General features: G+C 37.3%; 2 protein-coding genes across 3 annotated transcripts; one reads left to right on the forward strand and one right to left on the reverse strand.

Moving 5' to 3' along the window:
* The first annotated feature begins 916 nt into the window (after positions 1 to 916).
* On the forward strand, positions 917 to 19664 carry LOC131784129 (E3 ubiquitin-protein ligase LRSAM1-like). 2 transcript variants are annotated; one of them, XM_066164764.1, is made up of 27 exons: positions 917 to 1052; positions 1163 to 1236; positions 3247 to 3291; positions 4963 to 5037; positions 5550 to 5618; positions 6960 to 7044; positions 7144 to 7268; positions 7461 to 7503; positions 7625 to 7672; positions 7832 to 7882; positions 8508 to 8566; positions 8835 to 8864; positions 9253 to 9375; positions 10889 to 10976; positions 11321 to 11372; positions 12146 to 12190; positions 12305 to 12375; positions 12822 to 12921; positions 13630 to 13717; positions 14029 to 14103; positions 14411 to 14491; positions 15057 to 15152; positions 15589 to 15687; positions 15961 to 16086; positions 16612 to 16722; positions 17150 to 17248; positions 17736 to 19664. In XM_066164764.1, the coding sequence occupies exons 2-27, from the start codon at positions 1165 to 1167 to the stop codon at positions 17856 to 17858; spliced, it is 2079 nt and encodes a 692-aa protein (XP_066020861.1). In that variant the 5' UTR covers positions 917 to 1052; positions 1163 to 1164; the 3' UTR covers positions 17859 to 19664. The 2 variants fall into 2 exon arrangements, with proteins under 2 accessions (XP_066020861.1, XP_066020860.1); XM_066164763.1 differs by lacking the exon at positions 917 to 1052 and having other exon boundaries at positions 1083 to 1236.
* A 1060-nt stretch (positions 19665 to 20724) lies between these two features.
* LOC131784043 (uncharacterized) lies at positions 20725 to 22601 on the reverse strand. Its single transcript, XM_059100825.2, has 3 exons — positions 22507 to 22601; positions 21611 to 21681; positions 20725 to 21056 (listed from the first exon to the last, which is right to left on the reverse strand). Exons 2-3 carry the CDS (start codon positions 21669 to 21671, stop codon positions 20725 to 20727), a joined length of 393 nt encoding a protein of 130 aa, XP_058956808.1. The 5' UTR covers positions 21672 to 21681; positions 22507 to 22601.
* Positions 22602 to 24132: the final 1531 nt, after the last annotated feature.

The raw sequence follows: 24132 nt of genomic DNA on the forward strand, positions 1-24132 counted from the left end.
AACATGGGGTTTTATCAGAATGATAAGTAAAGAATGATGCAGGACTCTAAGCGATAGAGGGAGAATTGGAATTTGGTCAACGTGTTTACGTAGGAACAAAAATTGTCTTTACAAATTGTGCGTTTATCAAAGCAGTCTTAGCGTTCTGTCGCAAACGCTGCAAGCTGAGCATGATTGGTTGCTACGTTACACACTATCCATTCCGTGATAGATGTTGAGAAAAGTGAGTGGTGCCTGGTTTGACTTTACTGGTATCATTATTCGATAGAAATATAGGCTTGGCTTGTAACATATAAGTTTTGAACGACCAGTAGCTTTCTGCTGAGATAATCAGATTATTTTCTTTTCATTTCTAGGCGTGACAATTGATTCGAAATTTGTCCACATCAACTATCACGCGATAGAAATCTCGCGCTCATAATCTAATTTACAATTATATTAATTATGGTGCACCAGATTACGATGAAGCTCGTTTGTATTTATTATGAAAACAAACAAACAAAAAATGAAGCAAAACATAACAAAAAAAGGAGAGAAACATTCTATATAAGAAATAAATCTTAAAATACCACAAACCGTGTAGCAATTTCCTGTCTTGCTAAGAAACCTCGGTGATTGGCTCCCTCACAGTTTCTTCGTCATCCAAGAAACAATAATTGCTTGCGATCTCCTTTTCTTAAATGATATCTGAATGTTAGGGAGTGATATATAACATTACCCGACATGGGTATAACGTTATTCATTCAAGAAAATGGATTGAAAATTTCACCCAAGCAACAAAAAAACTTTGAAGTGGGAACTTAGTAACTCAAATTGCTATATCACGCAATGTTTACTCTCCGACAGATTGCGTGACGAACGGTATATTTAAAGAACCTACGTCTTACATCCACCCACTCATTTACGTACATGCAGATGTCAGCAATCTGTTATGTTCGAAATAAAGCATGATCCTTCAATTATTTTTTCCATAATTTCAAACAGACGTTGTGCCGTGGAAATTTCGCGTCGATCTTCCTCAAATTGGATTGTTCGCTGCACCTGCAGTTGATGTGAGTCATTGCTTGTACCCATAATGCAATTGAGAACAAAATGGCTGAACTTGGAATTATGGTGAACATCTTTTAATTTAAATTGTCTTTCTTGCTCTTCTGGATCACAGAGATGCCCCTTTTTAAGTCAAGAAAAGTGAGCAAAGACGAGTCAAAGAAACGAGTGGAAAGATGCATGGTCGTGGTTAGTAAACCATCGATTAGTGTCGTAGAAATGTTTATTTTGATTTCGTCAGAGACTGAACTTGGTTGTTTCATCTTTGTGCATGATTGTCAATTAGCCAAGGAACGGTACACACAGCGGTTGTCATCCCTTAATACATACTCTTTTAGTGGTTAGATAACTCGTACGCCTTTAAAAGCATGTGAGAAGAGTTTATAGTGAAGACGAATCTGCCAAATAATTGAAGTTGTACGGGTGGCCATGGCTAATGCATAAGTGACAGTCGACTGTGTTGGGGGATTGCTTCTTCTAAGATGGTTCGATAAAAAAAAACAAATACCGCAACAGTTGTACAGTTGTCTCAAGTTTGCGTTTTATGATGCTTTTTCTTTCGTTCCAGCTTTGATTATTCAACTTTTAAGTCAGATTTCTATGCTGTTCTCCGAGTTTGTTTATGCCGATACTTTTTACAAGAATGCAAATAATTTGTTGAACAGTGATCATGGCTGTCAGAGGTCTGATTAGAAATAAGCTCTGGGAGAGGATTGCGTTTTTTAATTAATATTTGATGGTGGTATCAACAAGATATTTATCTGGCCTGGATTGCTTGATAGTTGGATTGCACTATCCAATGACTACATGTAAATCTTTATCTGGTGGATAGCACAGTACTTTTTGCTATCACTCACTGCTGGATAACGATTTATTCAACTGAGCCCAGGTGAACTCAGTAGATTCTCCAATTATAATTGACATTTTGAGTTAAGTTATATTCAGTAAAATATTTGATATATAGTCAGGTTAAGTTTACTTTTGTTTGATGTGGGGCAACTGAGGTAATTTTCTTGTAGAGTTTACATTTTAAATCCATGGAAGGTGTTTTGAATTTTGAATGTGTTTTTGAATCATATACAAGAATGTGTAAAGCAATATTGAAAATTGACTTATTTTGAATGTTATAAGAATAACATGATATGCAATTAACTAGTGAAATAGCTCTCATCTACAGCTCCTTTTTTTAAAAAAAAGTATCAAATTTTCTGTGGGTGCCATAAATCATGTAGTGAAATGTCTTAACACTGGTTGCTGTGGGCAAGCAACATTATATGATCATTTCAAGGTAACTTGTCTTTCAGTCAACTTCACTTAATGGTGAGGTGTCACCTCCCCTAGCATAATTATTTCCTCAATTTTGTTTAGTACTGCATCATAATTTATAGTCTATAAAAGATGAAATGGAATCCCTTTCACTAGTTTTAGATTTTATGTTTTAATTTAAGCCATGAAGTACATTGTGGTCTGAGATTTTATGTCTAAGCTTTCTGTCTGTTCAAAGAAATCTGTCATCAACTGCTACAAGCTCAAACTTTTTTTGAGCAACTGTCATAAATGATTTGGTTTTTTGTACCAAATACAAAAATTAAGCCAGACTATTTGTTTTATGCCATTTATGAAGAGGAAACTTATGCTTCAAAATAAAGAATTTTGTTTTTCCTATGTAGCCAAAGGGTACTGACAGTTGTATTTTTGATGAATGATATTTAAGTTAAATTTGTAACATTTTACAATGTTAAATTATTAGGCTAAATTGAAAAAAAAGTGCCAATGAACCTCCACGCAACTATATGTAAACAAGTGTTTTTCAGGGATTTTAAAGTCATGGGCTTGATGACTAGTTTTGTACTTTTAGAATTCCTGTCTGAGAAAGGTTGTGTGAAGGTTAGAGATAAGGGTGAATATGGAGCTGCTCACATAAAGTTGTATGCCACTGATCAGTTGAAATGAAGAGAGCTCTGACTGACTCTTTCAATCTGAAAAAATATTGAAAAAGAAAGGAAAACTTAAGTCTTTGAACCCTGCCGGCAGGTTTTGATTTATTTGTAAATATAATTGATTGCATATGGATTGAGATGCCTTTTTTGTCAGCTGGAGCATTGTAGCCATGCTAATTCTTTCTAGAGTCCAATTTGCAGGTGTTGAGTTGTCACTGAAAATTGGTTGCAATATTCTTAATTCTCTCTTTTTCGATAGGTCCCCAAGGGAGTGTACTCATTATGTAGGGTACTTCAAAAAGAGGTATGTTCAAACATAACTTGATCTACAGAGCAAATAATTTTATTGACAAGAGTGGATCTGTCAGTACCTAATTTCAATAGTTTAAGTTTTCCATAATCAATGTTACAAATTGTGATTAATAAGAACTTTGGTTGACAGAGTATATAAGATCAATAATTCCTGGGTTGGTTTCCACAAGGATGTACAAAAACTTATTTTCTTGCTACGGAAAAATTGTTTCCCTTCCAGCGTCATAGACAGGATTATCTCAAGACATCTGGCCAAGAGCTATAATCCTTCTCCCACGCATAACGCCACATTAAACTCCGGAAACCCTTCTTCGCATTATTTTAAACTTCCTTATGTTGGGCGGTTTTCTGACATCGCTCAAACCAAGTTAAGGCATCTACTGAAACGTTATTGTAGACCTGATTTAGATATTAAGTTAGTCTTCAATACGTTTAAGCTCAGAAACTTGTTCAGTGTGAAAGATTCAGTACCACCAGGTCTACGTTCGCGTGTCGTTTATAAATTTTCGTGTGCTGGCTGTAATGCCAATTATATTGGTGAGACCACTTGCCACATCTGTACACGGGTTCGTGAGCACCTCTTGTCTGACAAAACTTCACACATTTACAAGCACCTACAATCATCAAAGGCCTGTCTCGACTCTTGTGGTACAGAATGTTTCACCATTTTAGATTCTGCCGCTTCGAAATACAAAATTAAGATCAAAGAGGCATTGCATATTAAGTGGGACAAACCCATCCTTAATCAGCAATTGAAGCATCTAGAGTTGTCTCTTTCCTTTTGATTCTGTCATCATAATAATTTTTCTTATTATGATCATTATTTTTCTTTTCTCCTTCTTTCCCCATCTGGCGCGTGCTATGTCACGTTTTTTCGTATTTAATATTCAAATTGTAACGTAAACAATATGACGTAATTTGTAACGTAATCTCATATAAATTCAAATGTACAACCGTTAAAATCGCATTTACAACTGAAGATGACATAAGAATGTCGAAACATGTCTTGCAAACTAAAAGTTGTGGTTTCTTTATTAAGAATTATTGCCACTCTGCTGTCTTTACGTCCTTTTGGTATCATTTTAATGAATGTTACTGCTACTACTGAACAATATGATAAACATTCTAACCAGATATTGTTCTTCTTAATACAGAAACTAAAGATATTTAATGCCATGTTGCATTTTGGGGATCAGATTTTTGGGTTGGAGATTGTGGAAACAACTATTTTTCAGTTTGAACCTGGCTTTGTTTTGCTAGGACCTTACTTGTATTTTGCTGGAGAGAGATCCATTTGTAAAATCCACAAAAATTAAAATCAGCTTAATTTTCAATGCCAATTGTGTTATGACCAAGTTGTCACCATTCTCAGATGTGAATATGCTGAGAGCTTTTGCAGAATTCAGTCAGACTGAAAGATGTGATTGTTAGTATTTAATTCAGAGGTTTTCAGTACCTTTTCCCATAAATGGCTAATGGCTGGCAATGTTGTAGTAACTGGCTATGCTGATAAGTGAAATCCATACACCATAGCCTGCTTGTAAGCTGAACAGACAGCAGTGAGAGGTTGTATAGGTAACTATAGACCACCTGTAACCAGTGTTTAACAAAACCCTGTAAATGTACCATTAAAATTTTTTCAACATGCTTTTGTATATTTTAGGCACTTTTATTGTTTGACAATGATTTATCAAATCTAAAAGGTGGAGGAGACCTAAAGGATCTGTCAAATCTAAGGGTGAGATATGACAATCATAATGATTTTTGTCAATTTGTGATATTTTTTTAAGAAATAGACTTAAATTTACCAATAAATTCTGAAATACTAATGTAGCAATTGATAAGATATTTTCCTTTCTTTTCTGAAATAATTTTAGTTTGATCATGAGAATTTAAACCAAAGAATAACACTCTGACTACTGATACAATTTTTAGGTTAGCTAGTTTTAGCTCCAAGGAAAATAGAGGGTAATTTAGGTTGTCCAGCTTGACTGATACCCAAACTCTTCCTTAGTAATTAGTATAGAACTTTAAATTATGTGAAGCGCTTCTGAATATTGTTTATAGTTTTAGCCCTATATAAATTCCTTATCCTTATCATTATCATTAGAGTGTGCGGCATTTTACACATTAATAACCCCTTGTTACTGGCTAGTATAAATTTAATGTTCCTTCTCATAGATTATCAGAACTGTTTATTTTAATTATCGAATTCAGAGTTGAAAGTATTTTAAATTTGCCTCCTCCCAGGTGTTGGATCTTCATGATAACCATATAACAACCCTTCCTGCAGCTATTGATGAGCTGAAATCACTACAGGTATGAAAAATGCCCAATTAACATCATATTCATTTGGTAAATTATTAGTTATTAGCCCTTTAACCCCCAAGATCTGATAGTTAATTCTCCTCTCTAGCTGCTACTCATTAACTCATAAATTACTTATGAAAATATAATTTTAAATCAAGATAAGAAATTCCAGCTGATAAGTTTGTCTGAGTACTGTCAGTAATGATTCAATTTTGTGCCCTCCTTTCAACAAGTGCTCCCTCTTTAATTAGAGCCCTCCACCCTTAAATTTGTTTTTTTAGATGTAAATAAGCATCCCTATCCTAATAAGCACCCCCGTTGAGTATTAGCACCCTCATTCCAATAAGCACCCCTTAATTCCAATGAACGCCCCCGTTCTGTTTTTCCTGTGTACTGGATGCCAGTCCATTACTGGTTATATCTATTAGCTTGCCTTTCTTCCCTCCCTCCCTCCCTCCCTCCCTGCCCTGTACTTTTTCAGATTTCACTGACAGTTGATTAGCAGCCACACTCTTGGATGGAGCAAGACACTGTGAAAGCTTAATGTTTTGTTTCAAGAACACAGTACAATGAGCCAGTCAGGGCTCAAAACAAAAACTTCTAATCCAAAGTCACCTGCTCACGGTTGTCTATTAGTGATACAAAGACTTGGCAAACAATTAAGCCACCTTCTTTATCAAGATACATGTAATTAAAGCAGTGTAGTTACTTGCTTGTTAATACCCACCAGCAAGCATGGGTTGAATGGGGCAAACATTGGACAAAATTCTCTTGTGGGAGATCTTTCAGATGTGAGAGATTTTAGGGGCCAGCTACGCTTGGTAAAAATAAATACAACACAACAATTTGTATGCGTCCAGATTCCTTGTATTCTTATAAACAACAACCACAAGAATTTACATACAGAGATCTATTCAGTGATTTGAAGTTATTACTTCTAAGAGGATAGCCTTAAAATTGTTTACTCAAAACTTATCTTGGCAAGAATTACAATCAGTGTACATAATGTGGGAAACTGCACCCTAGGTATATTGTCAGCTGTTCTATAAACTGTATTTAAATGCAGTGAATCATACAATCTTTCCACTATTGAAAAAATCCCCTCTATTTTCCTTGAACCTAAAACCAGCTAACCTAAAAATTGTAATTTACTGAACTTTTATTTGCTCTGCTACAAGAGGAAACAGTGATGTGCTCATCAGTAGTCAGAGAGTTATTCTTTGGTTTAAATTCTCATGATCACACTAAAATTATTTTATTAATCCCATCCTGCCAAAAGGAAACTTTCATAATAAAATTTTACAGTTACTTCCCTTTGTTATGTCTGAGGAGTAATTTCTGGTTTTTCAGGTGCTAAATGTTCAAGGGAACAAACTTAAAGCTGTTCCTCCCAGCATTGGAAACTTAGCATCTCTTCAAAGCTTAATCCTTCAAGGTACAATTGTATTCTTTCCACCTGCACTCAGTCAAATTTATGTCTTCTCATACAAGTAAAGAGGCTTATGGAAGACTTTGATGTTGTTGTTATTTACAGCAAATGACCTTCGTGGCCTCCCACCTGAAGTAGGAAATCTCAAAAGCTTGAGGACACTGAATATTTCTGAAAACAGCAATTTGCCTGGAGTTCCCCCAACTTTGGCTCGTGTGAGAACTTTGGAGGTAAAGTAAAGTTCAGTATATTTAATTGTCCATGGAACGCATGTACTCAATTCAATTTATTGAGACCTCCAATACCTTGCTGAATATCTTTTTGTAACCCAGGAGTCCCAAGATTGAAAGTACCATGCACAGACCTTATCAGATTTACCAAAGCCTGTACACTTGAATAAAATATAATCCCTTTTTTTTCAGAACATTATTCTTGATGTAAACATAGTATCATTTCCACCCAGAGGTAATCAAGATCTTTATTTGTTAGAGATGTTTGCAGTAATCATTTCTGCAGAATTACACAGATCAGTTAAGATAATAAAAATGTTTGGAAGAATTGTGTGATTGTCTGTTCATTTTCATAGATGTGGCAGCTGAGGGAACAGCCTCCATTATGAAATATCTTTGCAAAGGTATGCCAATTAGGATTTAGTTTCAAACTTGTATCAAATGTGTATTTTCCCCTATGACCAGTATATTGTTTATTGATGTCAAACTTGGTGTCATCATTCAATCTAATAATGATCAGATGGTGATTAATATGAGTATTAATGATTTTTTTTTTCATATAGTGGCTGAAATTGAGTATGTCCCTCCATCCAAGCATCTACTAAATGTTCTGGGTATGCTCTATCTACACATAAGAGAGTTTTTCAGTTGAGTGTTGTAAAACCAAAGTCAAAGTAATCACTGACAACAGCTAATGCGAAGAAAGGAAAATTCCCCTAAGAGTCAATGAGAACTGAAAGTAAAACCAACACATCAGCAGATGTAAACACGTCTTGCTGCACCCACTTGTGGGCTGCCACATATAGCAATCTTTGGCTTCTTGATTTCATGGCCATGAAAACCAAACCCAGGGTTCAAATTTTTGTTAGGGACTGCCCACTTATTTAATTTATTTTTACACATGGTATGGTCAACATAGTTGGGCAGATTTGTTTTATTTTTACATCTGATTGGTTGAGAGAGTAGTGCACATTTTCTGGACTAATCACAGAGCAAAGTAAAGAAGATACAAAGCAATCCCACATTACTTTCAACACTCAATTGAAGCTGCTCTGATTTATTAATGAGTTATTAATAAACTGAAATAACAAGTATTGACGCTCAAGTTTTACTGTTGTCCAGTGAATTAATATTTTTATTGTGTGAGAGTATTCTATCATCCAATGGTGCAAGTATTGTTTTGATGTTACAGGTTTTTCATACAATGCTTTCATTTCATTTTCTTTTCTGATCCAATAGGAAATGGAACAGCTTCAAATAAACAATTGAACCCTACACCAGTGGATGATCTTGTGGCAGTAAGTTGCAAATTATTTGAAGTGATCAAATTGAAGATGACGTATTTTGTTTTTGCTTGTTGCACAACTTTACTTTAGTGCAGGCAGGGCTTTTGGGTTAAGATATCAAAGGTAAAATTACAGTAACTTTTTCTCCTGACATTGACACCAGTTGTGCAACTGACGACACCTGCTGGTCTCACTGATTTGTATGTACCATTTCACCATTTTCACAAAGCTTTCCCTGTTATTTCCTCATCATTTCACACACGAACATTTTTGTTTTCAGAGCACTTTATCAAAGCATGAAGCAGAGAAGGTTTGCATGTCACCTTTTTTTTTATTTCCATGAGTCGTTTTTGTTGTTACTTTTCCTTGTTTTGTTCCCGTTTTATTTCAATCTGGTTTTTGCATTTAATTTACAAAAACGGTTAGCACTGTACATGTTTATCATTAGTATCATTCATGTTTAACACATTGACATATCACATGCCAGTGACTAAGTATTTACTTGAAGATGGTGCAATGTTTAATTTTTTAACTTGGAAACAGAGGTGAAGGTTTCACTCGATCAAGATACTTAATGAGTGCTTTGCAGAGTTGCTGACTATCTCCTAAGTCACCATTAGAGCTTTCTGCTCAGCCGGGGTTTAAATGACATTCACTTGTGAAAGTGTATTTTAACCTCATGACGTCTTGATCCACAGGAAAGGAGACGACAGCAAATGATCGAAATAGAGAAACAGCTTCATGAAACAGAGCTGGAGCAGCAGGCTCTCGCTGCAGCAGCTAGTAAACAACGTACTGACCTTATGGACAAGATACGAATGGTAATCAAAGCCTGTTCTTTACCTTAAGCTGATTAAAAAAAAACAAGAAAAAAAAAACAGGAATTTCTTTCTAAATCACAGCTGTGGCTTTTAATGAAATGATCATATGATCTCTGCTGGGCAGTTTTCTCGTAATGTGTGGGCCTTTAATGTTTCCTCCCACCCTCTTGAAAGATTTCTGAATTTTTTTACTAGAAAAATGTAATTAATATGTACAATTATTATCAGTGTCTTGCCAATTGTATAATTCTCAATTTTCTTGATGTGCATGTATAACATTTCTTTGTGGGAAAAACAAGGTCTTGGCAGTCAGCTAGTCTTATATAATTATTAGGTAATTTAGTGTTAACAACTGAGTTGAAAACGTAAATTGGCCACCGTAAAGGGTAAAAAAGCTGACATTTCGAGCGTTAGCCCTTCGTCAGAGCGATAGGAGGAATTGTGGGTTGTGTGTGGGTTTCTATGCAGAGAGTGGTGCTACGCTATCGGTGGAAATATGTTGACGAGAAAACAGGAATAAATTAGTTGAATGAAAAACGCTCGTTGATTCCGTGGGGATTAAGGGTGCCGATTTGGAGGATAAATTTTTGTTCTAGTGTTTAGCGGAGTTCTTGACGTGTGATGGGTGTGAAGATGAATACAACAAGTAACTATGTGAATCTGTAGGTTTGTAGTAAACACTAGTGCATAAACCGTTGTCTTCAATTTAAATTTTGATGTCTAGAAAAGCCAAAGAAGAGTCGGAAATTTCCCAGGTATATTTAAGAGCCGGGTGAAAGGAATTGACGGCAGTTATAAATTGAGTGAGTTCCTCTCTTGTAGAGGAGGTAGCGCCCATGCAATCGTCGATGTAACGGCGGTAGAGTTCAGATTTTGGCCGTGGTATTGACTAAAAAATTGATGTTCGATAAAACCTATTAAAAGATTGGCGTAGCTGGGTCCCATTTTAGTACCCATGGCCACGCCATTAGTTTGTTTGTAGTAGTTACCACCGAATGAAAAGCAATTGAGTGTGAGTACTAGTTCGGCCAAACGGAGTAGTGTTTCAGAGCTAGGTTCCTTAACAGTGCGAAGATCGAAAAAATGTTTGAGGGCCCGGAGATCTTCATCACTGGGAATGACAGTATAAAGAGATGGAATATCCATAGTGAAAATAAGTTTGTTTTGGCCGAGGAAACTAAAGTCACGAAATATTTCAAGTACGTGTTGGCTGTCCTTAACGTAAGATGGTAAAGTTTTGACGATAGGTGTCATGATTTTGTCTAAATAGCTGGAAATAAGTTCGGTGGGACAACTGCAGGCAGAAACGATGGGTCGACCTGGGTTGTTAGGTTTGTGGACTAAAACAGCATATGGCAGTTTTCGGCCTTTCCTTACATCTAGGCAGTTCGGAAAGTTGCAAAACAAATTTTTGCCATCTCCTTTTTTTCTTTTTTTATAAATAAATATTGAACAATGTGTGAGGCCGCTGAGGGGTAACAATAGTTTCTCGTGCACTTAAATGCACTTGTAGGCTGAAGCAGAAATAGATGACCTCACATTGATGCAGCAACAGCAACAAGAGGTTGAGAGAAAAAAGCTTGTATCAGCAATGGCAGCAGGTACTATGTGTGTTTAAGTTAGATATGCCTTACAGTGTGTGCAATACGATAGAGAGCACTTGGTAGCGTTTATCACTTTTGGTGATCTGGCTGTTTGACATTACTTCTGAGTTGTTGATCGTGTGTCTTATGAGATGGGATATGGAAGAATCTTTATGGCTAACAAAAAAGAAATCAACCGCAACAACAACAACAAAACAATACAAAACAACAACAACAACAAAAATTCATTGCTCTGCCTTGTTGTGGCATTTTTCTTCAACTTTATTAGAAGCCCTCATTCTGTTATATCCATCATTCCTTTTTATCACTTTTTTGATGAATTTTCAATACTTATGTTTCAGATGAACAACTCACCAATGACACTGTGGCTATGATTTTGCAAGTGAATGAACGGTAATGCTCCTGCTTTTCTTTCTTTTCTCTCATCGTCAACCTCATTATTCATTCACACAGTACAGTGCACATGCATCATTTATACCTTACATCAAGGGCCATGATCAGGTTTGTTTGTAGTCACTGCTTGGGTATACGTAGACTGCGAGTAGGCCCTGATTATCAGCGCTTCAACACGAGATTTTCTTCGCCTGCGGGACAATGTGACGCCTTGAGCAATGGGAACAGGCGAGAGATCTGCAAGGGGTCTGGCACTGATAATTATTATAGTGCTCAGATCTCCGGCAAACCTCTCCAAGACTCGTCTCAAATTTTCCCTCGGATGGAGAAACACGCGTCCTGCAGCGCTTATAATGAGGTTCTACTTGCTGGCTAAGTTCTACGTTTTTTTGTGCACGAAAGATTCCACTTGATTAGTATATTTTGATTGATTTTCTTGGAGATACGTGCTGTTCTACTCCAATACTGCGTTGACAGTCTCTCAAAACTCGACCTCGATCCATGCAACATTCTTGATCCTCGATTCTCGAAAACTTTGAGGATCGAGAGTCGAGGGGAGTTTGTAGACGTCCGAGGCCGTTTGAGAAATTTTTGTGGGCTTTTAAGAAAGTTCGAGTCAATAGAAAAAGGATACCTCGCGCGATCAATTTTTCACACGACTGAACTAGATTACATTGTGGGAACTTAAATTACACATTCTTCGTTATTATAAGTTTTACATCCTTTTGAAAGCTGTTCCACACTGTTATTAACTTTTGGCTGTTGGACTCTAGAGCTCAGAAGGCGGAAATGATTTTGGATGAGATGGAAAAAGAAAGGTAGGATTTTTGTTGTTTTCTTTGAGAAATTTGAGAATAGCTGTCGTATCGTTAGAAGAGGTTAATGATTGGTGGAGATCAGTCGGTTAAAGACATTTTGTTTTTTCTGTGCAGAATGAGAACTGAGCAACTGGTGAAAGTGACTCAGGAAGAGGCCGAGAAACTGAGAAAAGAAGAAATGTTAGGTTGGTAATACTTAATTACAATCTCTATGACTTAAGAGGTTGCTATTTGCGACTAAATCATTAGAATCTATCATCGGTAAATAGGCTCCTTCGTCGTAGAAAACACGGGCATTGTCATGATTTTTTGCCTTAAAACATATGATAAAATTTCTCTTGTAGAACCGTATTGACGGAAATGATTTAGGGATGAACCTGTCTTAGTAAGCCTTCTGCTTTCTGGTGTCTCTTTTCAAGTTCTTTTCCTACCTTTCTTCGGAAAGAATTCAGTTTTTTTGGTTGTGTCTTCATAGTATATGGTAGACTGAAGTCATTTCACAAAATGTTACCGCTATTTTGAAGCATTTGTTATCCAGAGTTAATAAGAGGAATCTGAATACATCATAGTATTGAACACAGTGTCCGTCGTAATGCAACAGATTGTCAATTTCCTGTTTCATTTCCCTTAGTGTCCATGGCTCGTCTTTTGGAAAGTCAAGAAAGTCAGAGTCGTCTCATTAGAGAATACGAACGGGCAAGAGATAGGACTGCTAGTCAGGCCATGAATGAGTAAGAAATAAGTTTTTATTTCCAGCGTGAATACTGCATAATATTGCTTACATCGTAGTTGAGAAACTGCGCAAAACCATTTTATCTACCTCACTAATTCAATCAGTTTGATACCATCAATGCAATAAAATGTGCTACATAGGCGCCACTCCTTTACACAGTGCTGTATTAATGTTTTAAGAGGGTAAGTTTCTAAACTAAACTGTGATGCTGCGTTGGTGGGATGAATTACAAGATAATTTGGTTGTATCAACTGAACTGATATATATGAATGTAAATTGGCTACCGGAAATAGTTTCTAAATCTGACGTTTCGAGCGTTAGCCCTTCGTCTATCGCTCTGAAGGGCTAACGCTCGAAACGTCAGCTTTTAAATCCTTTTCGGTGGCCAATTTACGTTACCAACTCAGTTGATGATACTAAATTACCCTGAATCTATGAATAGCTGCTTAATCGGGTGACGTGAAGTGATGACGTCACAAGTGTTATGACCACTATATTTTGAAAAGGCACTTTATGCATCAGGTTACTGAGCTCTATTGAAAAAGAAAGAAATAAGGAAATAAAAGAATACTATCAAGAGATTATAACACTTTATTATCTCTTGGTACTTGTCAGTCTAGTATTATGAATAATGATAATTATCGTTTCCGTACTCTGTACAAGTGTCTTGTTTAAGTTTCAGTTTTTTCTGTTTTTTTTTCACCAGGGCTTTGGAAGAAGACGTACGGTTGCTTGGCATTCTGAATGAACAGTATGAGGACAGAGATACTTTGATCTCCGAGATTTCCAAAGAGGTTTGTTAATAGGACATACATTGCATTTAAATTCTTCAGTTTCTTTTGGTGTAGTAGCGATGATGATGAGTCAATAAACAAACTACTCCTTTGCAACAAATCAACAACACACATTTATGACCTCGTGGTTTCCGACTCACTTGCGCGTGATCATTAGAAATTTTCACCTAAATTCGGGTGTAGTGGCCTAAGGCCGAAATAGATGGGATCCCCAGTGAAACCGTGACTTCGCCGCTCAGATTTGTTTCGCATTCCTTTTTGCTTACTTGGTAATAGAGGACCTGTAATTGTATTATTTTTTTTTATTTAAGGAACGCGCACAAATGGAAGCGATCCAAGTTCTCCAGCTACAAACGGACGCAAAACATCGTAGAATTACCGGCCAGGTAAAGAAGTCGTGTCGATGTTTTTAAGTCAAATTTAATATGTTGAAAGATTGTATTTTTTTTCAACTAGCGCCCAAAGTAGTTTAAGTAACATATTCATCTTTAAGTAATGACATTCTCGTGTAATTATAGTTTCTTTTTTCGATTTCCTCATGTACTTATAGCTCACTTCTTCCGTATTTCCACTTTACGCTGGTCTCCCTTGTGGTGACGCTAAAAATCTGTACAACTTTTGCCTTGATTTGAAAGTTTGTAGTACTTTCCTTTAGATAATTTTTACACACGAAAGTCTTAAATTTAACTTCAGATTTCAATGCTACAAGACGAGCTCACGAAATTGACGCTAACAGAACTGGAGAAAAAAGATGAACGCCAAGATGCGGAGAGGGTATGTCGGTGCCTTTCTTATCGTTTAACTTCTTTTTGATTTTTCCTTTGGTGAAGCGAATGTTTTTACTTTTTTTCTGCCTCGACTGCATGGCTCTTTTTTCTATTCTTTTTTTTTTCTCTCTCTCTCTTTTTTATATTTTTTCCAAATCCTTTCTCTCTCTTCCTCCGTTTAAAAGTTTTTGAGCGCTATACTCACTATTGTTGGTACCTCAATGCACTGCGAAAGTAGATCTTTGAGAAAACGTTGAGATATACACGGGATTTGAACACGAAAAGTTAAAAGGGATTTTTTTCCACGCGTTAAGAGTAAAAATGGCTGTCGCCGTCAAAAACTTGCAGTTAAGATTCGTTTGCGTTTGATTTCGTAAGCGGGACAACGAGGCACGCTGCAATCTCCTGTGCAAGTGTTTTTGTGCTCAGACATCTCTCACTTTTATTGTCTGGAATGATAAGCGACCCAGCTCAGAGGGGCATTGTCTTTTTCGCTGTAGAACATGGTAATGTACCAAGAGTGCATTATCTTTTGAGGACACTTAGTTAACCGTTTCGTTGTTGTCATTCAGGCTGCGCTGGAATCGAGGAGAGAAGCTTTGACAGGTCTGATGGTTCAGCTTGTTAGCGAACAACAGAAGAGAGAAGATGAGCTTATGAAGAGACTTGTAAGTTTTTGGTGTATAAGCTTACCTTAACATCAGTAAAGTAATGAATTTAGCTGACCAATGTTTTATGGTAAAAATGAAGTGGTATTTTAGTTACATTTGTTTATTTTCATGAATGGTTCGATCTAAACCTTGCACTTATGGTCACGTAACAAACAACAATGTTTCGGAGGCTTAATTTACTCAACACTTCATTCCAATTTAAGATAAACGTTGAACAAATCGGGTGACATACATATATTTCAAGGTTAGACTCACTGTTTCACCTGTCCTTTTTTCTCACATTCATGTTCCTCTCTAACATTTTTGTAAGTTTATTCGAGTTCTTCTACAGTTTTAGTCTGTGGTTTCTCTAACCCGGTGATCAGTGCTTAAATCAATTTTTGTTTGAGTGCCTTACACTCCTTAAAGGAACCTCTGTGCTTTTCTTGGTCAGGTTGAGATGGAACACAAGAGAGAAACGGATATTGAGGATTACTGGCTGATTCAGTATCAGAGGCTCCTTGAAAGCAAACCAGATACTCTGCTTGCGAAGGTACAAAGAGCCTTGTAATTATGTGAGAATTATGTGATCTTTTATTCGATTACTAAAAGGCGCTTATAAAATTTTTCTACCTACAGGGTGGGCGCTTATTCAATCAAATACGGAATATCGAACGTTGAATGGCCTTGACTGATTTTAAATCTCTACTATTATTTTAAAATAACTGTAATTTCGAATAATGTCTTGAGTTAAGGTTATTTGGAAAAAGGGCTAGTGAAAGTAATCATCAAGTTAGAATTAAGAATTTTTTCTTTGAAATTACAGCAGTGCGATGGTGTGATTTCCGATATCCTCGCAGAAGCTGAAGCTCAGGACTACGCCTCGCACTTTGCCCGTCACCGAATCACGTGGGAAATGCTTAAAACCATGACAGACCAAGAACTGAAGGAGGTGAGTGATGAAGTCTCCGTTTGCTGTCTGTTTGTTGTTAAGGAGCTGCAGGTGGTTAGAGTGTAGGAGATTCCATATCGAGAGATCTGGATTTGAGCCTGGGTAGAGACATTGTGTTGTATTCTTGAGTGAGACACTCTACTCTCGCAGTGGCTGTCACCACCCAGGAGTTCAACGGTTCGCCGGCTGGAAGTTAACCTGCGATAATCTTGCTTCTCGCCCAGCAGCTGCACCATTTCTCCTCGTATCCTGCCTCATGTCAGGGAAACGAGGGCATGCTGAGGCAGTAATCAGCCGCTCTGTTCAACTCCTGTCTTGAGAGTTACTAAAGGGTTATGAGGTGTCGTACGAAGAGGGTTCATAAAATTTGTAACAGAACATTGCCCCTATTTTTAGTAAAGGAGATGATATCCTATTCCCCTGCCCCTCCTCCGCCGTCCACTGGCGTATTTCCGCTCTTCCCCCCTCAACCATGGCTGAATATCATTCCTGATACATCGTAACGCTTTGTTTTGCTTTGATTAGCTGGGTATACACGAGCTTGGAGTTCGCAAGGCAATAATGAACGTTGTCCAGGAACGGCTTCGCTTCGATTCAAAGGCGAAGGAAAAAGAAAGCAAGATTGAAAACCCTGAGGTGAGTTGTACATAACATGTGGTTGCGTGAAGATAGTCGACGTTACTAGACTTCTTTTCCTTTCCTCTACCCTCTTCCCTCTCTCTTTCTCCCTGACCTTCCCCCACCCCCCTTCCCCCCCTCTCCCTTCCTTTCTTACTTTACTCCTCATTCTATCTTTCCTAATTCTTCCTGGTCTGAAGAGCAGAGCTAGTGCGACTTGTGAAAGCGTTTGCTATAGTAAAGGCTTACCTTTTAATATGAACGTGGTTAATTGACTCGATTACCCAACTCTGAGAAGCTGCTTCGCGTTTTATTTCATCCCCATCCGGTAAAGTTACTTATTGTGTAAATACTTTTGGTAGCGCCTCAAATTATCTCACTGTCTTGAGGATGGTCTGTTAGCCTTGTACGTTATGTAACGGTCATGGAATGTTGTGCCTTACAGGTACCAGTCCCTCAACCACCTAGCTCCAACACACCGGTGGCACCTATAGTTGAACACCGTGACATGACTACGGAATGCGTGATTTGCATGGACCAAAGGGTAAGTAGATACTCGCCTTTCGCTACCTAGCGTGACGTCTTAGAACTGGAATGTGAAGATGGAGAAAAAAGTCAGGTTGAGACAAACATAGACATTTCTTTGTACTTAAATCTCATTCATTTTAAGGCAATTTTTTAGCTGCGTTGGCAGACTGTTTGAATATTTTGTAGTTACTTAAGGGAAAAATATCTTAGAAAAGCTCACGTTTTGATCGTTAGCTCTTGAGCGGAGCTAGGGGGAGGAAGGGGGGGGGGGTCAGAGGATTTGGTTGTAACAATAAAATTTACCTGATCCCCCCATAAGGTTCTGTTGTATTCGAACGATCCCCCCTTCCGTCCCCCCTGAAAACCATTTGACCCCCCACCATCCCCCCTCCCTCCTTGATGAATATTGAGTGGTTCTTTGGAGGAAATGCGTTATTTTTCTCGTTCATGGCACAGGTATATCTTTTTCCTTATTTCACTGACGTGTTTTTTTTTCTTAACAGTCGGACGTGGTATTGCTGAATTGTGGTCACGTTTGTTGTTGTTTCAACTGCTCCAGCTCGATAACCAGCTGTCCAATGTGCCGTAACCCTGTCGTACAACGCATCAGGATATTTGTCTCTTAAATTAACAGTAGTTGTGTGCTTTGTTTCTGTGCACAAGGTATATATTATTCCATAGCAATACATTGTCGACGTTAGTCGGGAGAACAATTGTTGCTTTCGTTAGCTATCGTTTCGGAACCGGAAAAGGTCGTTTTTTATATTTTTTAATCAAAATATCTCTCGGATTGTAAGGCGAGATTGTCTCCTTTTTGTTGAAGTCTTGTTTGTTCCTTTACAACCTCTCAAGTTATTGAAAACGAAGTTGTTCCCTCCGACTAATACAAGTTTATATCAGGGCCTGCATGATTGCGATCGGTATTTCTATTCGGATCTGATTTTTTCATCTTTCGAGGGCAAACCATCCTGATTCTCAGTTATCGTCATGTATTTGTTGTCGAGGTTCTCATAATACGCGAAACGTATATGTAGGATTAAGTCATTATTATTTAATATTTTGTTTGCCTTACTGGCCAAAACGCCCAGAAAATTGCAAACCACTCACGTTAAAGAAAAAATTGTCCTGATACTCAAAAGAGGCGAACATTGTTGAATTTAAAACGTCGTATCTCTCGTATTTTGCAATGTAGACTTGAGATTTGAGAGGATTATTCATCCCTCGGCTTATATTATCAAATGAGTAAATGTGACTTAAGGAATTGTATCTCTGACCCCCGAGCCACGTTTTAAGTGGATATTTTTTTCCTCTTTACAATTAGTGCTAAAGGTTTCACTGTTTCAAAGCTGGCGTCCAGCCGTAGTCTAGAAAAATCCCCTAGTACTGATTAAGCGTAGTCAAAGATAAAATTTCTTCCTAGAGATATTTGAATTCCTCAACAACTGAATATTTCAACAATTTTTTAATTTCATAAAAACTGTAGTTACATGCCTTTCTCTCTGTTTTTTGATGTATTTCGAGGTTTTATTTGTGAAATTTTTCTCTTACATTTTCAAACAAAGCTTTTAAGCTTCAACATAGCAACAATATACAATTTAACTACCACCGTAGATTAGGTGAGTTGTTTCTCTGTCACCCATACAGGCGGAGGTGAGAAACGGTTGTAGTTGCGATTGAGGACTCGAACTCCTAAAGTTAACAGCATAAAAAGTATCGAAATTGCTGCTTAGGAACTTGAATATTAGTAATGAAAATCAGCGAAGTTCTCTGAAACAATGAGATTGGCCTTTGAACGTAGACCGAAAGTTTTTCAAACTTTCGAAATATATGGCAGTAACATGTCATTATCTTTGTGCATCGAATAAATTCAACATTTATATGTGTAGTGTTAAGAGCCGAACCTCCTTGTGCTTAAAGAGGCCAGTCATTTCGGCTTCTCACCCCCATAAAAGGTGACATCTATTTAAGGGATAATCGAGACGCAGATGTTATTAATCGAGACGCAGTTTATTTTAAACACGTAAATAATTTAGATTGAAATGGAATGGCTGCATTGATAGTGCAAAGGAGAAAGATTAAGCAGTCGGAAAAACGAATTTTGTTGGCAGAAATCGGTGGAATTCAATTTTTTTCTCATTCCTTAAACGTGAGCATCATGTCTCAATATTACGTCATGTTGCGTAGCGACGTTTCTGGCTCAAAAAAATTGTGTGCTCAGTGTAGTTCGGATATTTTCCCAAGATATGGTCAGTGGCAACTACTGAAACGTGCTTAGGAAATGAAGGAGGTTAACTTAGGTTCGTTTTGCAAAATATTCAATGAAAGTAAAGTAATGCTAAACGTAACCGTTCCCGTATAGTGTGTATCATACTAAAACATATTTCTTATAATTTGTAGAAAGCAAATAAACGCAAAATGTAACATCGCATTCAAATAAAAAATTTGAAATGTAGAGTAAGTTTGTGGGTGTAGTCGCTTGAAAATGAAGGTGGAAGGATTTCTGACATTTTAGTCTGTCGAAGGCCGCTGTGACGTTATGCAAAATTAGCGCGAAGTGAGTAAATGGAGGTTTTGAACGGGTCAAATCTCCGCCTTGTTTTTCGCTCAGCGCCGTCTAATAACTATACACTTGGAAGAGGTTACCTGGAATTATACTCACAGTCATAATCTAATGTTAATCTCGGCAATTATTAAAAGAGTCTCCTCTATAGAAACCAAAAAAAAAACATAAATCAAACGAAACCATCATGTACACGACAAAAATCTGACTAAAACCTATTCACTCCATTGTGAATGTGACTCCTGCGGGTAAGTGCGACGTTACTCGAGAGACAATCGGCTCGGATTTCTAGCAATTTTTGTCATCGCTGTTAAGTATTAGGTCTCGAGGATCAATTATAGGTATAGAAAATACACTTTTTGTTGGTGAGCTTCCTTTAATCCAGTGTGGCACGATCTATGATGGACAGAATCCATCATCTTGACGATGGAACGCTGGCAAATTTCAACATGAGATTTAAAAGCCAAAACATACCATTATATATCACTTTCTGATGCTGAATTGAATAAATCTGCAGAGTCGAAGTGGAACAAATTATCAACTGCGAAACCATACTCTAAGAAAAGCTCTTTCGTTTTCAATCGCTTAAGGATTGATGCCTTCCGGCTCAAGTTTTTCAAGGCATTAAGCGGTCAGCGGTATCTTGAACTCTGTAGCAGGTTACCAAGATTTTTGAGAACCGAGCTTTCCCACCACATATTTTGTCTTTCAACCATTTACCATCCTAAGGTGAAAGGGGCACTGTAAAAATCAAGTTCCTCGCCTTGATAATACGTCACTGATTATGCTTGTAATTGATTAGGAGTCCTTCATCTCTATTTTTATTCAGAGTTAAATATTCTTTTTTTTTACTTAAAAGTCAATGGGTATTCTAAGTGCACCCGTAACAAGAATGACACAAGAATATCTAGGTACGTTTTTAATGTGCCAGTTTATTGATTACAATTGTCTGTGTTACAGCAATGGTGCTCACATCTCAAAACCTCCCCCCTGAGCAGAGTGGTCACCATTGATTCGAACCCCTCACAAACACTTTCATCATGGCAATAGTAGTCTGCCTCTGCCATGGTGTAGCAACCTTTCTGCAGATCATCGGTCAAGCCGTGTTCTGGGTCTAGGTCCCTGGTGTTGTAAGTGAAGCATTGTCCATCACAATCTACGAAACCACAATGCTTATCCCGTGGATCACATTCCAGGGGCCACACTGCGCATGAACGCAATCCATCCCTTTCAGGCTTTCTCAGGTGAGATTTCAACGCCCCACCTATGAAAATAAAAAATAGTGGAATCAGAATCTAACCTCACGAAAAATTGTAGAAACGAAAACGAAGAAAACAACTTGATATAGCTCTCAGTTTGAATTTTCTAGTTTTAAAAGATGTACATATGAATAAGGGAGAGGAAAAACTTCAGTAGTGTACAGTTAAATTATTTGTTTTTTTTTTTTTCTGTTATTCAGTTTTTTTTAATGCAATTTAGCTTCTTTATGGTTTCAAATTCTCGTGAATTCAATAGAATGCCTTTCGTCACTCCATTATCTCGTTGATTCATAATTAAAAGATAGTCTTTGGCTGAATATCGATCTCATCAATGAAATCTTTACTTGTCATCTGGATTTCCGTTGGATAACCATAACCTGATCGATAAGTCGTTTTGTCTAAAATTTTCTGTTTCCGCACGAACTTTTGACGGAAAAAAAAAATGAAATTTCAATCATGAACTAAAGGCATAGAATAAAATTGGTTATCTAATGTGGTGGTTTTCTCTATATAGGAGTCTTGAAAGAGGCGCTATTATAGACTTTGAAGATGCACTTACCCCGAACAAGTTGTACTATCGACACGATGGCAATTATCAGAACAATAACAAGCTTTTGCATGGTGTTCGATCTGAAAATTGAACACAATAACTTGTAAAGTAAATAAGCCCTTCTTCCACCACGGTTCGTTATTGATCAAAGGCACAGGGGTTTATTGGTTAAAGGGTGTCTTGCTCATTCTGTTTATGCCGTAAAATCCCTTTTTTAATTGACTCTTTCCCTAAGCAATAAAGTCGTTTCTATTACATAAGAACTAATTTGCAAAATCATCACTTGAAAATAAATAGGAATTTTTTTTACTGGAATTCTTTCTTTCTTTAGTGACGAATAGATTGTATATTTCTTCTCATGTGATTTACGTATGTCCTTTCTGAGGAATTGCGTATTTTTTCCTGCATGAATACCAGTCATTGACCAAAACAAAGTTGACGAGGAACACTGTGGCTATGATTTTCTTCTGGTTAGGCCGCTCAATCTTCGACCCGAATTGTTGGAATACAACAAGTGAGTTTGAGGGTTTTAATATTTGGCATGAAATAACGAATATGATTTTTCTTAGAGATCTCGAAACATCCAACATTTGGTTCAATTGCTGTGGGGTTTGAAGCCGGACTCTCTCTACCTGAAACAGAAGTACCCTTGTGCAGCATGAAATATGCAGAGATGTTTCGCGTGCCATGCGGAGTTACTTCTAGGTTCCCATAGAAAAAAATTTTGCACTGTCTGTAATGATTCCGATTTATTTTAGGCTGTAATCAAAGTTTAATCCTTGAGATAAAAGCTATATTCCAGGCATAACTGCATGTCACAATGCCAGTTGCCTTCAGTGGCTCATTTCTTGAAACCTTCACAAAGCATTTCCTTTCGAATTCTGATATGAATTTTAAATCCTTACCTCGACTTCCGATGAAAGTGAAGTTCTGTTAATCTTGTTATACGTAGTGGCAAGTGGATGGTATTGGTTGTCTTTTCGAAACCTCCTCTGTACGACCTAACCCTGCATTTTTACAACAGTGCTTCCCACATAAGTAACAAGCGAGCGTTGTGGTTGGTCGAATAACTCAGCATATGACCAAAACGAGCCACTTTACGACAGCTGTTGACCAGGTAAGCGTTGTCATAAAATATTTAAATCAAAGAGCTCAGGAGTAAATGGAATATTTTAAATGTTCCTTTCTTTCTTAGCCGTCAATTACTATTTATGTCTTAAATAAAGAGATTGCAAGGCTTTAGGTATTATTACAAGGTGGTAAATTTTTCAACCGGGACATTTTTAACGACGCTTACTAACAACGCGTTAAAAATAATCATTCATAATTCATATGCGCGACAGCTGGGATATTTCCCCTTTTGGAGGTATCAGCAGTAATTTATTTAGTGCGATGGTTTTTCTTACTCTTTTATGCACATCAAACACATTTATTTTAAGTTTCCTCTGGGGCTTGCGATTGCATACGCGCGTTAAAAGGATAGATACGATACGAAACTAAATTTATTCTATAAAATAACTCCCGTCACTGAACTTCTTAACACCCGATTAGTGGCTCACCAGAAAAGAATCGATCACAATCTATTCTACCAAGGTATACGTTATCAATTTTTTTTCAAGTTTCCAAAACCGAGCAAAAATAGAATTTGAGCTTTTTTCCCGCTGTCATCTGCTAAGCGTCCTCGTTGTCAGGATGTTTAGGGATTTTTACAGAAGTTAGCGCGCTTTTCAAGTGTATGTTGTAAACCCAAAACCAAAGTTATCACACGACAAATGAGAAGAAACTGAAGTTCATATGAAAAAAGAAATTTTCAATTGAGTGTCGAAAGTAATCCAGAATTGCTTTGGTTTTGCATTAATTTGCTGTGATTGGTTCAGAAAACTTGCGCCACTCTCTCAACCAATCAGATGAAAAAGTGACGCCAATCTTAAAATGGTTGCCCGCGCTTTCCCGCGCTTTAGGCAACTTGCTCGTTTTTACTTGGAGTTCTCATTGGCTCCTCAAAGTATTTTTCTTTCTGCTGATTGGCTGTTTTACTACTTACTCTGGTTTTGGAGTAGTTAAGCAAAACTAAAGCAAACGGGTGGATTAATTTCGACACTCAATCAAAAAGTCCTCTCTTCAACAACAACTGCGTCGATTTCTTCACAGCTGACAGAAATCTTCCCGTACGATCTACAAGCCTACTCGGCAGTCTGTCGCCATAACACTGTAGCACTAAGCTCTAATGACTCGTGATGGAAGAACACTATGAAATAGTGCAATTTTCAATTAAATATCGAAATTACTCCCGGATTGCTTTCGTTTTACGTAACTTTGCTTTGTGCTTAATCGAGAAAACTTTCCCGCGCTACCAGCAATATACTTGTTCTCATTTTGAGGTTTCATTGGCAAATAATAATATGGCTCTATGTTCTAATTGATCGTCGGGATTACTTTAATGCTAGTTTTTACGACAGTAAATTGAAAACTGCTTTATTACATCGTAGTCTGATTTTCTTTTTCCAACACCACACAGATAATAATGAAGC

The sequence above is a fragment of the Pocillopora verrucosa genome, chromosome 4 (genome assembly GCF_036669915.1).
Source record: "Pocillopora verrucosa isolate sample1 chromosome 4, ASM3666991v2, whole genome shotgun sequence".
Lineage (NCBI taxonomy): Eukaryota > Metazoa > Cnidaria > Anthozoa > Scleractinia > Pocilloporidae > Pocillopora > Pocillopora verrucosa.